Genomic DNA, 13,212 nt, shown 5'->3' with positions numbered 1-13,212 from the left:
CTGTCCCTCTGATGTACTCATTCCTGATCCTATCCTTCCTGGTCACTCCCAGAGAGAACCTCAGTGTCTTCATCTCTGCTACCTCCAGCTCTGTCTCCTGTCTTTTCTTCAGTGACACTGTCTCTAGACCAAACAACATCGCTGGTCTCACCACAGTTTTGTACACCTTTCCTTTCATTTTAGCTGAAACTCTTCTATCACACATCACACCTGACACTTTCCTCCACCCGTTCCATCCTGCCTGGACACGCTTCTTCACCTCTTTTCCACACTCTCCATTGCTCTGGACTGTTGACCCTAAGTACTTCAAATCCTCCACCTACTTGATCTCTTCTCCCTGTAACTTCACTCTTCCACTTGGGTCCCTTTCATTCCCACACATGTACTCTGTCTTACTGCGGCTAACCTTCATTCCTCTCCTTTCCAGGACAAACCTCCACCTCTCTAGCTTCTCCTCCACCTGTTCCCTGCTCTCACTGCAGATCACAATGTCATCTGCAAACATCATAGTCCATGGAGATTCCTGTCTAACCTCGTCTGTCAGCTTGTCCATCACCATAGCAACAAGAAGGGGCTCAGAGCTGATCCCTGATGCAGTCCCACCTCCACCTTGAACCCCTCTGTCACACCTACAGCACACCTCACCACTGTCTTACAGTCCTCATACATGTCCTGCACCGCTCTAACAGACTTCCTCATGCAATACCACAGTTCCTCTCTGGACACCCTGTCATCAGCTTTCTCCAGATCTACAAAAACACAATGCAGCTCCATTTGGCCTTCTCTGTACTTCTCTATCAACATCCTCAAAGCAAATACTGCATCTGTAGTACTCCTTTTTGGCATGAAACCATACTGCTGCTCACAAATGCTCACTTCTGCTCTTAGTCTAGCTTCCACTACTCTTTCCCATAACTTCATTGTGTGGCTCATCAGCTTTATTCCTCTGTAGTTGCCACAACTCTGCACATCTCCCTTGTTCTTAAAAATGGGCACCAGCACACTTCTCCTCCATTCCTCAGGCATCTTCTCACTATCTAAGATCCTGTTGAACAACCCAGTCAGAAACTCTACTGCCACCTCTCCTAGACACTTCCAAACCTCTACAGGTGTATCATCAGGACCGACTGCCTTTCCACTCTTCATCCTCTTCAATGCCCTCCTCACTTCATCCTAACTAATCTTTGCTACTTCCTGGTCCACAGCAGTCACCTCTTCTAGTCTTTGTTCTCTCTCATTTTCCACGTTCATCAACTCTTCAAAGTACTCTTTCCATCTTCCCATCACACTACTGGCACCTGTCAATAGACTTCCATCCCTATCCTTAATCACCCTAACCTGCTGCACGTCCTTCCCATCTCTGTCTCTCTGTCTTGTTAATCTGTATAGATCAGTCTCTCCCTCCTTACTGTCCAACCTAGCATAAAAGTCATTATAAGCCCCTTGTTTGGCCTTTGCTACCTTTACTTTCACCTTACGCTGCATCTCCCTGTACTCCTGTCTACTTTCCTCAGTCCTCTCAGTGTCCCACTTCTTCTTAGCTAACCTCTTTCTCTGTATACACTCCTGTACCTCCTCATTCCACCACCAAGTCTCCTTATCTACTTTCCTTCAGGATGACACACCAAGTACTCTCCTACCTGTGTCCCCGTTTGCTACCTTTACTTTCACCTTACGCTGCATCTCCCTGTACTCCTGTCTACTCTCCTCAGTCCTCTCAGTGTCCCACTTCTTCTTAGCTAACCTCTTTCTCTGTATACACTCCTGTACCTCCTCATTCCACCACCAAGTCTCCTTATCTACTTTCCTTAAGATGACACACCAAGTACTCTCCTACCTGTCTCCCTGATCACATTAGCTGTAGTTGTCCAGTCATCTGGACGCACCTCCTGACCACCCAGAGCCTGTCTTAACTCTTTCCTTAAAATCATGCAACACTCTTCCTTTTTCAGCTTCCACCATTTCGTCTTCTGCTCTGCCTTTGGCCTCTTCATCTTCCTCACCACCAGAGTCATCCTACACACCACCATCCTATGCTGTTTGGCGACACTCTCGCTTACCACTACTTTGCAGTCACTGATCTCCTTCAGGTTACACCATCTACACAAGATGTAGTCTACCTGTGTGCTCCTACCGCCACTCTTATAGGTCACTCTATGTTCCTGCCTCTTCTGGAAGAAAGTATTTACTATAGCCATTTCCATCCTTTTTGCAAAGTCAACTACCATCTGTCCTGCATTCCTCTCCTGGATACCAAACCTGCCCATCGTCTCTGTTTTCTGCACCAACAAGTCCATTGAACTTTGCACCAATGACAACTCTCTCACTTTTAAGTATACTCTGCATCACTTCATCAAAGTCGAACCAAAATTTCTCCTCGTCCTTCAGCTCACATCCTCCCTGTGGAGCATACTCACTAACAAAATTGAACATCACACCTTTGATTTCTAGCTTCAGACTCATCCCTATATTTGACACTCTTTTTACCTCCAGGACATTCCTAACAAACTCCTCCTTCAAGATAACTCCTACTCCATTTCTCTTCCTATCTACACCATGATAGAACAACCTGAATCCTGCTCCTAAACTTCTAGCCTTGCAACCTTTCCACCTGGTCTCCTGGACACACAGGATATCTACCTTCCTTTTCCGCATCATGTCAACCAACTCCCCACCTTTTCCCGTCATAGTTCCAACATTCAACATTCAACGCCAAGACTATAGTCCTATAGTCTTGGCGTTCCTCTTCTCTCTATTCCTACGATCACACATTCCTCCTCTCTTTCTTCGACCAACAGTAATCCAATTTCCACTGGCGCCCTGTAGGTCAACATCACCGATGGCGGTCGTTGTTAACCCGGGCCTCGACCGATCCGGTATGGAAGTCATAGGTTTGATTTGCATGTTTCATTTGGCAAAAGGTTTACGCTGGATGCACTTCCTGACGCAACCCTCTGGGCTTGGGACTGGCACAATAAGACACTGGCTTGTGTCCTCTTGTGGCTACATTTGTCCTCTTGTGGCTACATTGTCCTCTTGTGGCTACATTGTCCTCTTGTGGCTACATTTGTCCTCTTGTGGCTACATTTGTCCTCTTGTGGCTTTGTACAATGCATAATGGTTTCAAGGTACTTTTATAGGTGTTACCCCAAATCTATGCACAAAAATTTAGATTCAATAATACAAGTGAACAATATAAGATGTATAGTGATTTATGGTTCAGTGTGTGTTTTGTTTTTTTTTACTCAGAACTGCAATACTACGTGCAAGCTTTGTTCTTTTGTGACTTATATGGGGTTTCCAGCAGATTTTTTGGTTTAGTAGTATGCCCAAAAATTTGTTTTCATAATCTCTTTCGATTTTAACATCATCTATTATAATTTGTACTTGCACGTCTATTGTGCGGTTTCCAAATAGCATAATCTTGGTTTTAGCTTAAATTTAAACACAATTTATTGATGTTTGTGTTTTAATTTACCCATTTCTGACACAAATTAATTTGTGTCATCGGCAAATAAAATAAATTTCAACATATTTGACACATTACAAATATCATTGATAGAAATAATGAATAGTATCGGGCCTAACACTGACCTCTGTTGGACTCCACAGGTAATATTGGCCCAGGTTGATTTGTAGTCACCTATCTGTACAAACTGCATGTCTGTGTTGCATGTAACTCTTCAGCCAACTTAATGCCACCCCCTTATACCAAAACTGTTAAGTTTTTTAAACAACATGTCATGATTAATGATATCAAAAGCCTTTTTCGGGTCAATAAATATTCCCAATACATATTTCAATTCCAATAGTGCCATTGCTGTTCACCTCTTTGCCCTGAACCCGTAATGACTGTATGTCAAAATGTTATTATTTTCAACGAAATTACCAAATTTTTCAATCAACAATTTTTCTCATATTTTAGAGAATTGGCAGAGTAATGATATTGGCCTATAATTTGTGAAATGATGTTTCTCTCCGGCTTTAAATACTGTGATAAATTTGGCAACTTTCATTTTCTGTGGAAATGTACCAGTTGTCAAAGACAAATTGCAGATGTTGGTCAGTGAATCTATAATACAATCAATCACTTTTTTGATTATCATCATGTCAATTCAATTCCAATCCATAGATGATTTATTCTTGTACTTAATTACAATATCAATGATTTTTTCTTTTTCCTACAGCCTTTAAATAGAAGGAGTTGAGATTTCTTGTGACGCTCCCTTGGCATCGCCATCATTACAAGTGGTATTTACAGTATATCCTTGGCCAAGCTTGGACCTATATTCATTCATTCATCGCCAACCGGTTCATCCGCAGTGGCGGGTCACGGGGGGCTGGAGCCTATCCTAGCTGACTGAGGGTGTGAGGCAGGGGAAACTCCAGGTACGACGCCAGTGCAGCCTATATTCAAAATTTCTTTGTGAATATAGGCTTGGACCTATATTCGCAAAGAAATTGTTGAAGCCATTAACCACATCATTTGTGTAATATAAAGACGTCTCATTGTTATATAAAATATTCAGGGTATTTCCTATCATTTGAACCATTTCTAATAATATTGTTTAGTATCTTCCATACACCTTTAATGTGGTTTTTACTATTCTCTAGTAGTTCGGTTTAATATTCCTTCTTACAGTTCCACATTATATTAGTTAATTTGTTTTTATATTTCTTGTATTTACGTCCGGCTTCGACAGTTCTTTGTTTTAGTAGTTGTTTATAGAGAGTGTTCTTTTTCTTTCTTATTATTCAGTCCTTTTGTTATCCATGGTCTGTTGATGTGGGTTTGGTTTTCCCTGTCACTGATTTGTTTAATTGGACAATTTTTGTTGTATAACAACTTAAAAGTTTCAAGAAATATTTCAGAAACTTTGTCAATATCCTTTTCTTCATCGAGATTATTCCAATTTTGAATTTGTAAATGATTTCTGAATGCATTTATGCTTTGTTCTGTTCTCATTCTACTGTACTTAATGGTATGGTTCTCTTTTTCTTTGATATAGTCACAGTCATGAATAACAAAAACAGGAAGATGGCCACTGAGGTCATTCATGAACAGCAACACACTAGGGTGTTCTCCATGTAATTTGTAAACATGTCATCTATTACCGTTGCACTTTTTACTGTTATTCTACTTGGTGTGGTGATTTGGGATGTAAACTCAAACTATACATAGTGTTAATAAATTCTTCTGTCACTCCACGTTTATTGGGATTTAATAGGTCAATGTGGTAGTCCCCACAAATACATATAATCTCCTGTTCGCTAGTGGAATACAACTCCTCCATGTTATCCTTATATTTCCATTTTTGAATTCGGTGTTCTATACACACAACTATAAATTACATATTTTGTCTTTCCAAGCATATCTCAAGTGTGATACATTCCATCAGGTCATCAATAGTTTTTGTCATATTCTCCATTACTTTGTATTTTGGGCTGTTTTCAATGTATAGAGCCACACCTCCCCCCTTCTATTCATATACTTGAGCTCATATCTACTCAGCTCAAGGTCAAATCCCTTCTCACAGCAGAGCCAAGTTTCAGACAATGCAATGATATTGAATGGATTTTTACATTTATTGAAGAGTCCCGCTCTATGTGGAGTTCGCATGCTCTCCCCGTGTCTGCGTGGGTTCTCTCCGGGTTCTCCGGCTTCCTCCCACCTCCAAAAGCATGCGCTTCAGGTTGATAGGCTGTTCCAAATTGCCTGTAGGAATGAGTGTGTGTGTGCATGTTTGTGTGTCTTTGTGTGTGGCTCCGCGGTGCACTGGCGTCGTGCCCGGAGTGTCCCCCGCCTCACGCCCTATACCACCGAGATAGGTTCTGGCTCCCTGTGACCCGCTGCGGCGGATACATAGCGGTGGTAATCTGAAGATGACTGAAGTAGTCTTTGATACTATTGTAATTGGCATACAGACAAACAATTAAAGTGAATTCTTGATATTCCATGGTCTGGTTTAACATTGAGGTCACTGTATTGTTCATCTGTGTAGTATCAACATGTGTTGTTCAAGTGGTCAAAGAAGTTACTGTCCGGATCAATGTCTTGTTCAAGTGCCTGCATGTTGAGTTAGATGGTCAGTCAATGCATGCCTTACCATTGTCTATGGGTTATTGTTATCTTGGTGGGGTCACTGGTATTTGTCCACCTCACCCAGGTCTCTGATGACCAAAAGCGTGGCCTCCTCTAGTAACCCATTCAACTTGATACACACCTTGCAGTTTACAGTCCATGTCAATTGAATTTCCCCTGCTTTCTCAAAAAGTCTGCGTTCCTGGCAATGACTGCATTTTTCTTAGTTAGGTGCTTGTCACACACACATATGACCCCTTGAGTTTCCTCCCTTACTTAAGTGATGCCTCCTTGTGCTTCCCATTGGTGAAGCGAATAATTATAGCTGGCTTGTCTACTTTTTTTCTCCGAAGGAGAGGATGGCACGTCTCAGTGTCACTGTTATTTTCTGAAATACCTTTGCTGTTGAAAAATGTAATGACTTGTTGCTTGATGGAATCCTAGTCAGAGTCCATGGGAGTATATCCGAGGTTTGGTCTGCAGCCTGCTGACATCAATGTCATTAATGCAGGTGTACTGCTCCAGGTCTGCTACACGGCGTTCCAGAAGGGTCACTATCTTATCCTTTTCAGCACATTGCTTCCTAAATTCTTTAATGTCACCCATCATCTCCAGAATCAGTTTTTGATGTTTTGGGATAGTTGAAATGTCACCAGACATAAAGTCCAGCGATTTCTTTATCTCCTTAATCTCCTCCCCCAAGTCTGCATTATTCTTTGATTCTGGTGGCATCTTGTTTGCTCAAGCAGCCAGATAGCTGCTTTTAGATCAGGCGTAGCTTGGTATTGGCCTGGTCCTGGTCCAGTGGCTTCTGCTCACCTCCTGTAGCTCCTGTTCCGGGAGCTGTCGATGTCAGTGGGCTACAGAGGCGCGGCGATCCAGCGGTCTGGATGGAAAATGTCGATTCGGTTTCAATCCTGGTCAGAAACACGACCCGGCCGTGTCTGCTGGCGATAATCCCGTCTGAATTCCTGCTTCTTGAGCCACTTAGTGGGACCAAAAAGCCCCGAGCAGAAGTGTTCAGAATCCCCACAAAAATCACTCCCAGATGTCCTGTAGGTTTGTCATACCTAAAAAATCTAGTCGCTTTCAATAAAATCGATGACAGTGTACAGACTATTACACGGTGAGGTTGCGCTTTGCGTTTGTTCAGAAATTTCCACTTGGATGTGATGCTGGATCTGTTTTCCACCAAAGACACATCTGTCTGTCTGTCCGTCCGTCCGTCCGTCCGCCCGTCCGTCCGTCCGTCCGTCCGTCCATCCATCCATCCATCCACCCAACTATCCACCCATTCAGTTCTGACATTCTTCAGGTAAAGTCGTTTAGTTCTACCGGACAAACTTAAGAAAAAGATTACTCTAAGCCTGCACCAAGAAGGCAGTAAGTGCTCAGTTCTAAACCTACAGCGCACCCAGAAAATAAGTCTTCTCTTAAAAACAATCCCTCGGGGATGACTGTGTTCATGTCAGGTAATTGGGATCACCTGTCTGGAAGCTGGGCTTTTGATACTGGGTGTACAGAATGGAGTTGGAGATTTCTAAAGTAAGAACTGCTTGAACGCAAAACCTTTAAAACCTGTCTTTTAAAAAAAAAAAGTGATTTGTTATGGCCATTTCCCTGTTTATTTTTAGAATAATTCCTACCCAGACATCTGAATGGGTGCCATGCATGCTGCACTTTTCTTTTATTGGATTTTTTTGTAACAGGTAGGATACAAATAAGATTCTTTTTGCAGACTGTCCCTGAGAAATGCTGCTTCACTGTTTTTACCGATGGAACTGGGATGATAACTGTCAGGGTTTTATAGCACATTGATGATAATTCTGAGGATAGACTTCACCTCTTGTAGTTAATGTTACATCCAGTGTTATTCTGTGGTCTGGATGGGAAGCTATCACAGAATAAGTATAGCTGCCAGCTGATTGCTACCGTCCTACAGCCTACTCTTGCTTAGATTCTTTCCAAACTGACAGCAATAAAACTCTTTTCCTCTGCACATATTGCTCCATTTTCCTCTAATGGGTACCTGACTCAGTCACCCGTACTCTCATCAAACAAACATACACCTTGTTTTTCTTCCTTTCAATTATGACAAGCATTGGTTAATAAAAGACCACATGCAGACCTATCACAGACCAAATCAGCACCCCAGCAAAATCAATAGTCTCTGATATGTAGCACAAAATGTGCTTTAATGTGTAACAAACTGAAACTAGTAGAGAAGGAAGACATTTCTGTTGACTCCCCATCAAGACCCTCCATGTTCTCTCCATATTCTTTTTCAATCTATTTTTATAATTGTTCCTGTCCATAATATAATGTCATTGTGGCTCAATAATCACAATGTAACCAAATAATTGTCATTTCCAGCCATTAGATGTGATTTGTTGGTAATACGTAGCATTGATTTCAGATTTTCACTTACCACTGCGGCAAGGACAGGGAACAGGATCATTCAATGGAGTACCAGCACTTGTTCCGTTTGTTCTATTGCTGGTCGATATTGACCACCTTCTTCTGACAGTCCGTTCTCTACTCTACAGTAATTGAACTTATTGGTCCATATATGTCTTCCAAGCTCATTTTGTTAGGGGACTTGATGTTTAATCGTCAATCAGCTGTACAGTTACAGCTTGGTGCTTTAAATCAGTCGCAGACTGTGGATTCTGGTACATTTATTGATGTTATTTTCACTAATATAGCCGCAAGAGGGCACAAGCCAGTGTCTTATTGTGCCGGTCTCAAGCCCGGATAAATACAGAGGGTTGTGTCAGGAAGGGCATCCAACGTATAAGCTTTGCCAAATCAAACATGCGAATCAAACCTATGACTTCCATACCAGATTAGTCAAGGCACAGGTTAACAACGACCACCATCGATGCCGTCCACCTACAGGGTGCCGGTGGAAATTGTGGACTTGTTGGTGCAGAAAACAGAGGTGATGGGCAGGTTTGGTATCCAGGAGAGGAATGCAAGACCGATGGTAGTTGACTTTGCAAAAATGATGGAAATGGCTGTAGTGAATACTTTCTTCCAGAAGAGGCAGGAACATAGGGTGTCCTATAAGAGTGGAGGTAGGAGCACACAGGTAGACTACATCTTGTGTAGACAGTCTAACCTGAAAGAAATCAGTGACTGCAAAATGATGAAAGGTGAGAGTGTAGCCAAACAGCATAGGATGGTGGTGTGTAGGATGACTCTGGTGGTGAGGAAGATGAAAAGGGCAAAGGCAGAGCAGAGGACAAAATGGTGGAAGCTGCAAAAGGAAAAGTGTTGCATGACTTTTAGGAAGGAGTTAAGACTTTGGGTGGTCAGGAGGGGCTTCAAGATGACTGGACAACTACAGCCAATGTGATCAGGGAGACAGGGTTAGTACATCAGGGTTAGTGCTGTCCCTCTGAGTACATCAGAGGGACAGCACATGTTAGAGGTTTTGGAGATGAAGTCAGAGAGGCCAGACTGAGATGGTTTGGACATGTCCAGAGGAGAGATAGTGAATATATAGTGGTACATCTACTTATGAATCTCTCTACTGACGAAATTTTCTACTTCCAAAACTTCTCAGCAGGAAAATACTGCCTGTAGTTACGAAAGAAATTTCGACTTACGTAAGGTAAAAATGCAGTATCGGCTGATACTCACAGCTCCCACAGGTTCCTGAATGCACCATTCTCATAGCTGCTCTGCTTATTACCTTCCTGGCATCCCGTTGGCTAAGAGGGACCTCTGCGTGGAGCTAGATTGGTGTTTATGCAGGGTCCTCGTCATTCGGCCCTCGACCCATGAGGTTTTCTGATAGTTTTTGGTTGATCTCGCCAAAGAATATGGCCGTAATGCATCTACAATCACCACGTTATTAAAACAAAAGGAAGTTTAAGGAGTTTAAGGCATTGCGTGGGTGGTTGGAGAAGTTCAGAAGGAGGACTGGAATTCACTCTGTTGTTCATGGTGAGGCAAGAGGGCATGAACCAAAGAGGGCAAAAAACAATGAGGACAGCAGTTAAAAGGTAAATGACCATCATTTTATTCTTTACTCTATTCTTTGTTTTTTACGTTATGCACAACTCTCATTTTGTTTGTAATAATGTAATCATAACATGTATTTGTACATGTTTTGATGCATTTTTATGCTTTATAAAACATTTATGTCGGAATTTTTGGGGGCTTGGAATGGATTAGGACATTTGCATGGAAAACGCGTCTCTACTTACGAAATTTTCTACTTATGTAATTTCTTCCGGAATCAATTAATTTCGTAAGTAGAGGTACCACTGTATTGATAGAAGGATGCTGAGTTTTGAACTGCCAGGCAGGAGGCCTAGAGGAAGACCAAAGAGGAGGTTTACGGACGTAGTGAAAGAGGACATGAACGTGGTTGGTGTGAGAGAAGAGGATGCAGAAGACAGGGTTAGATGGAGGCAACTGATTCTGAAGGGAAAAGCCGAAAGGAAAAGAAGATTTTCAGTAATAGGTTAAACTCTTAGTATACAGTGATACCTCTGTACTCGACCGCCTCTATACTCGACCAAATCGGTGCTCGACCAAAAAATTAGAGTAGAAAATGTATCGGACCCCTAACAGATTTTCGGTACTCGACTAGCCGGGTCGACCCAAACGCGCTCCTCGGCCGCGCTTCTCGGCCAGCGGGTAAGCGTCAGTTCGACTCAGACCGCCAGCGGAGTAACACGTACGCAAATTACGTACGCAAAGACGTACGGAAATTATAGCAAAATATGAAAGTGGTGTACGAGTGTCCGACCTCGCATCGCAGTACGAAATGGCAAAGTCAACCATTTCCACTATCTTGAAGCAGAAGCAAGTGACAATGGACAGGTTCCTTCTTAAAGAAAAGAGGAAGGCCAGATTCACCTCCACGGAAGAGAGAGAGAAGGGAGAAAACCCCTGGAGGCGCGTTACCTAGCGTCATCATGGAAGGGGATTCCCCTTCCATGATGACGCTAGTGCCATCAACCGCTCTCCAAAACGGAAGTAAATTATACAAAATGGTTTGTAATGCTTTATCTTTATCATGTACTGCTTGTGCACATTTACGTCTTCATTGTTGTTTAGATACACGTTCTTATAATATTTTAGGTCTTTTTCTAAATGGTAAGAACAGATTAAAATACTTTCCATTATTTCTTATGGGAAAATTGGTTGCGGTGGTCAAACAAATCGACAACCACCACCTCAGAACGGATTATGGTCGAGTACAGAGGTATTGGAAAGTGAAAATAAAACTGTTAATACTTATATTTATATTTACATTTTATTTCTTTGTTTTTGTCTATCTTGCACAGTGCCGGGGTTGTTGCAATTGTATTTCACTGCTGTTGTACCAGTGCAGTTATGTATGTGACAAATACTGAGTCTTTTGTGACCTCTGTAATAAGAATTCTGTGCGAAAGGATATTACTTCAAGAAACAATCATTTTCAAGTACCTTCTGAAGAGCTAAAACAAACAGGACAACCTTACAAATGGCAGTGGCATGAAATGGCACAGAACTGATTTAATCCATGACATGGTTAGCTTAGAAACTGCCTAAGATAATAAATCAGTCATCAGTCATCAGGCATAGGGCATGAGGCAGGGGACACTCCGGGCATGACGCCAGTGCACCGCGGAGCCACACACAAAGACATACAACCATGCACACACACACTCATTCCTACGGGCAATTTGGAATGGCCAATCAACCTGAAGCGCATGCGTTTGGAGGAAGCCGGAGAACCCGCAGACACGAGGAGAGCATGCAAACCCCACACAGAGCGGGACTCGTGTTGTGAGGCGGCAGCGCTAACCACTGCGCTACCATGCCACCCCATAATCAATCAGCACATTGTGAAATAAATGTGCTCGGTCTACTAGACAAGCAAAACAGCAAACCCTTCAAACAGTTGCTGACCACTAATAGGCCTGACCTCCAAAATTTCGGTAACACTGTCATAATAATGAAAAACAAGAGTATTCTTGTCCACTCTCCCCACTTCAACTAAATCTGATGGTGTTGTCACTAACAGAATATAAATGTTGGACTATAGTAACAGACAATTTGTCAAAGCCAGCTATGCTTATTGGAAATTCCCATTCTTCGTACCTGCTTTCCACTCACTCCATTCGCTGTATAAGCTACTCAAATGGGACAGTCATAAATCCTCCAGCCTGGATGTGCTGGATCCTTTCCTTTTTCGCCTGCGGCTTACATCATTGGTCTGTTGCCTGTTTAACCTCTCCCTTCAAAATGGTGTGTTCCTGCTGGACTAGAAATCTGCTGCAATCACCATTCTTTTCAAAGACTTGAAATACTACAGACCCATCTCCATTCTAACCTGCCTCTCTACAATGTTTCAGTGATTGGTCAATAAGCAGCTAATATACCACTGGAGATTCACAATGTTCTTAGCCAGGCCCAGTTTGACTTTGAGTCTGGACATAGTTGTATCTGAGATAGATTTTGTCACCTGCTAAAAACCTTCACAGACTTGACCTGTACCATGACGCGACAATGAATTGTGACCAGCTCACTTCAACACTACCCATTTTGTGATCAACTGGCCCTCATGTTACTCCTGCAAACAGACTCACTGGTTTCTTTCTGTTCATTTATAAAACCCTTCTCCTTTCACAGCCACTGTTCAATGTCCATCACATTACTCATTGTCTAGAGTATTTGTTTTTACTCTTTTTGGGTAACTGTCTCCGTTGCCTCTTGGCCAGGTAATCACTATACATGAAAACTGGTTCTCAAATGAGTCCAATACAAATTCCAAACTTTCAAATTGTTATTTGTCTAAAGTCACCTGTGTCAGGTCCTTGGCCAGGATCCTCATCCTTCTTCTTGTCGGTGATGTCTTTGTGGGAGACGAGGAACAAAACCACCTCACCTTTTTCATTCTTGATGGGTACAATGTCCAGAAGACACCAGAACTGTGTACCTTGAGAGAACACAAAGGTAAAGTGCAAAGTCAAGACCTATTCTAAATGTACAATAAAATGTGCTGCACATTTTACAGGATGAAGTTCTTTACAAGATGAAGAGAAATGGGTAGCTGTGGCTCAGACACAGAGAGGTTTTCCACCATCAGGAGGTCAAAGTTTCATCAGGCTACATGTCACACCGTCAAA

At 42.4% G+C, this 13,212-nt stretch overlaps 1 protein-coding gene across 1 annotated transcript in view; it reads right to left on the bottom strand.

The window, feature by feature from the left end:
- The window catches only part of kcnh3 (potassium voltage-gated channel, subfamily H (eag-related), member 3), a 144,030-nt gene that overhangs the window by 56,480 nt on the left and 74,338 nt on the right, over window positions 1-13,212 (bottom strand). The window contains exon 3 of the mRNA XM_068329113.1: window positions 12,888-13,022. Within this exon, the coding sequence (XP_068185214.1) occupies window positions 12,888-13,022 (135 nt within the window). The remainder of the gene's footprint in view (window positions 1-12,887; window positions 13,023-13,212) is intronic.

This window comes from Antennarius striatus, chromosome 12 (assembly GCF_040054535.1).
Source record: "Antennarius striatus isolate MH-2024 chromosome 12, ASM4005453v1, whole genome shotgun sequence".
Taxonomy (NCBI): Eukaryota; Metazoa; Chordata; class Actinopteri; order Lophiiformes; family Antennariidae; genus Antennarius; species Antennarius striatus.
The sequence above is the reverse complement of the archived record's forward strand: the minus strand, read 5'-3'. Positions and strand labels throughout refer to the sequence as shown.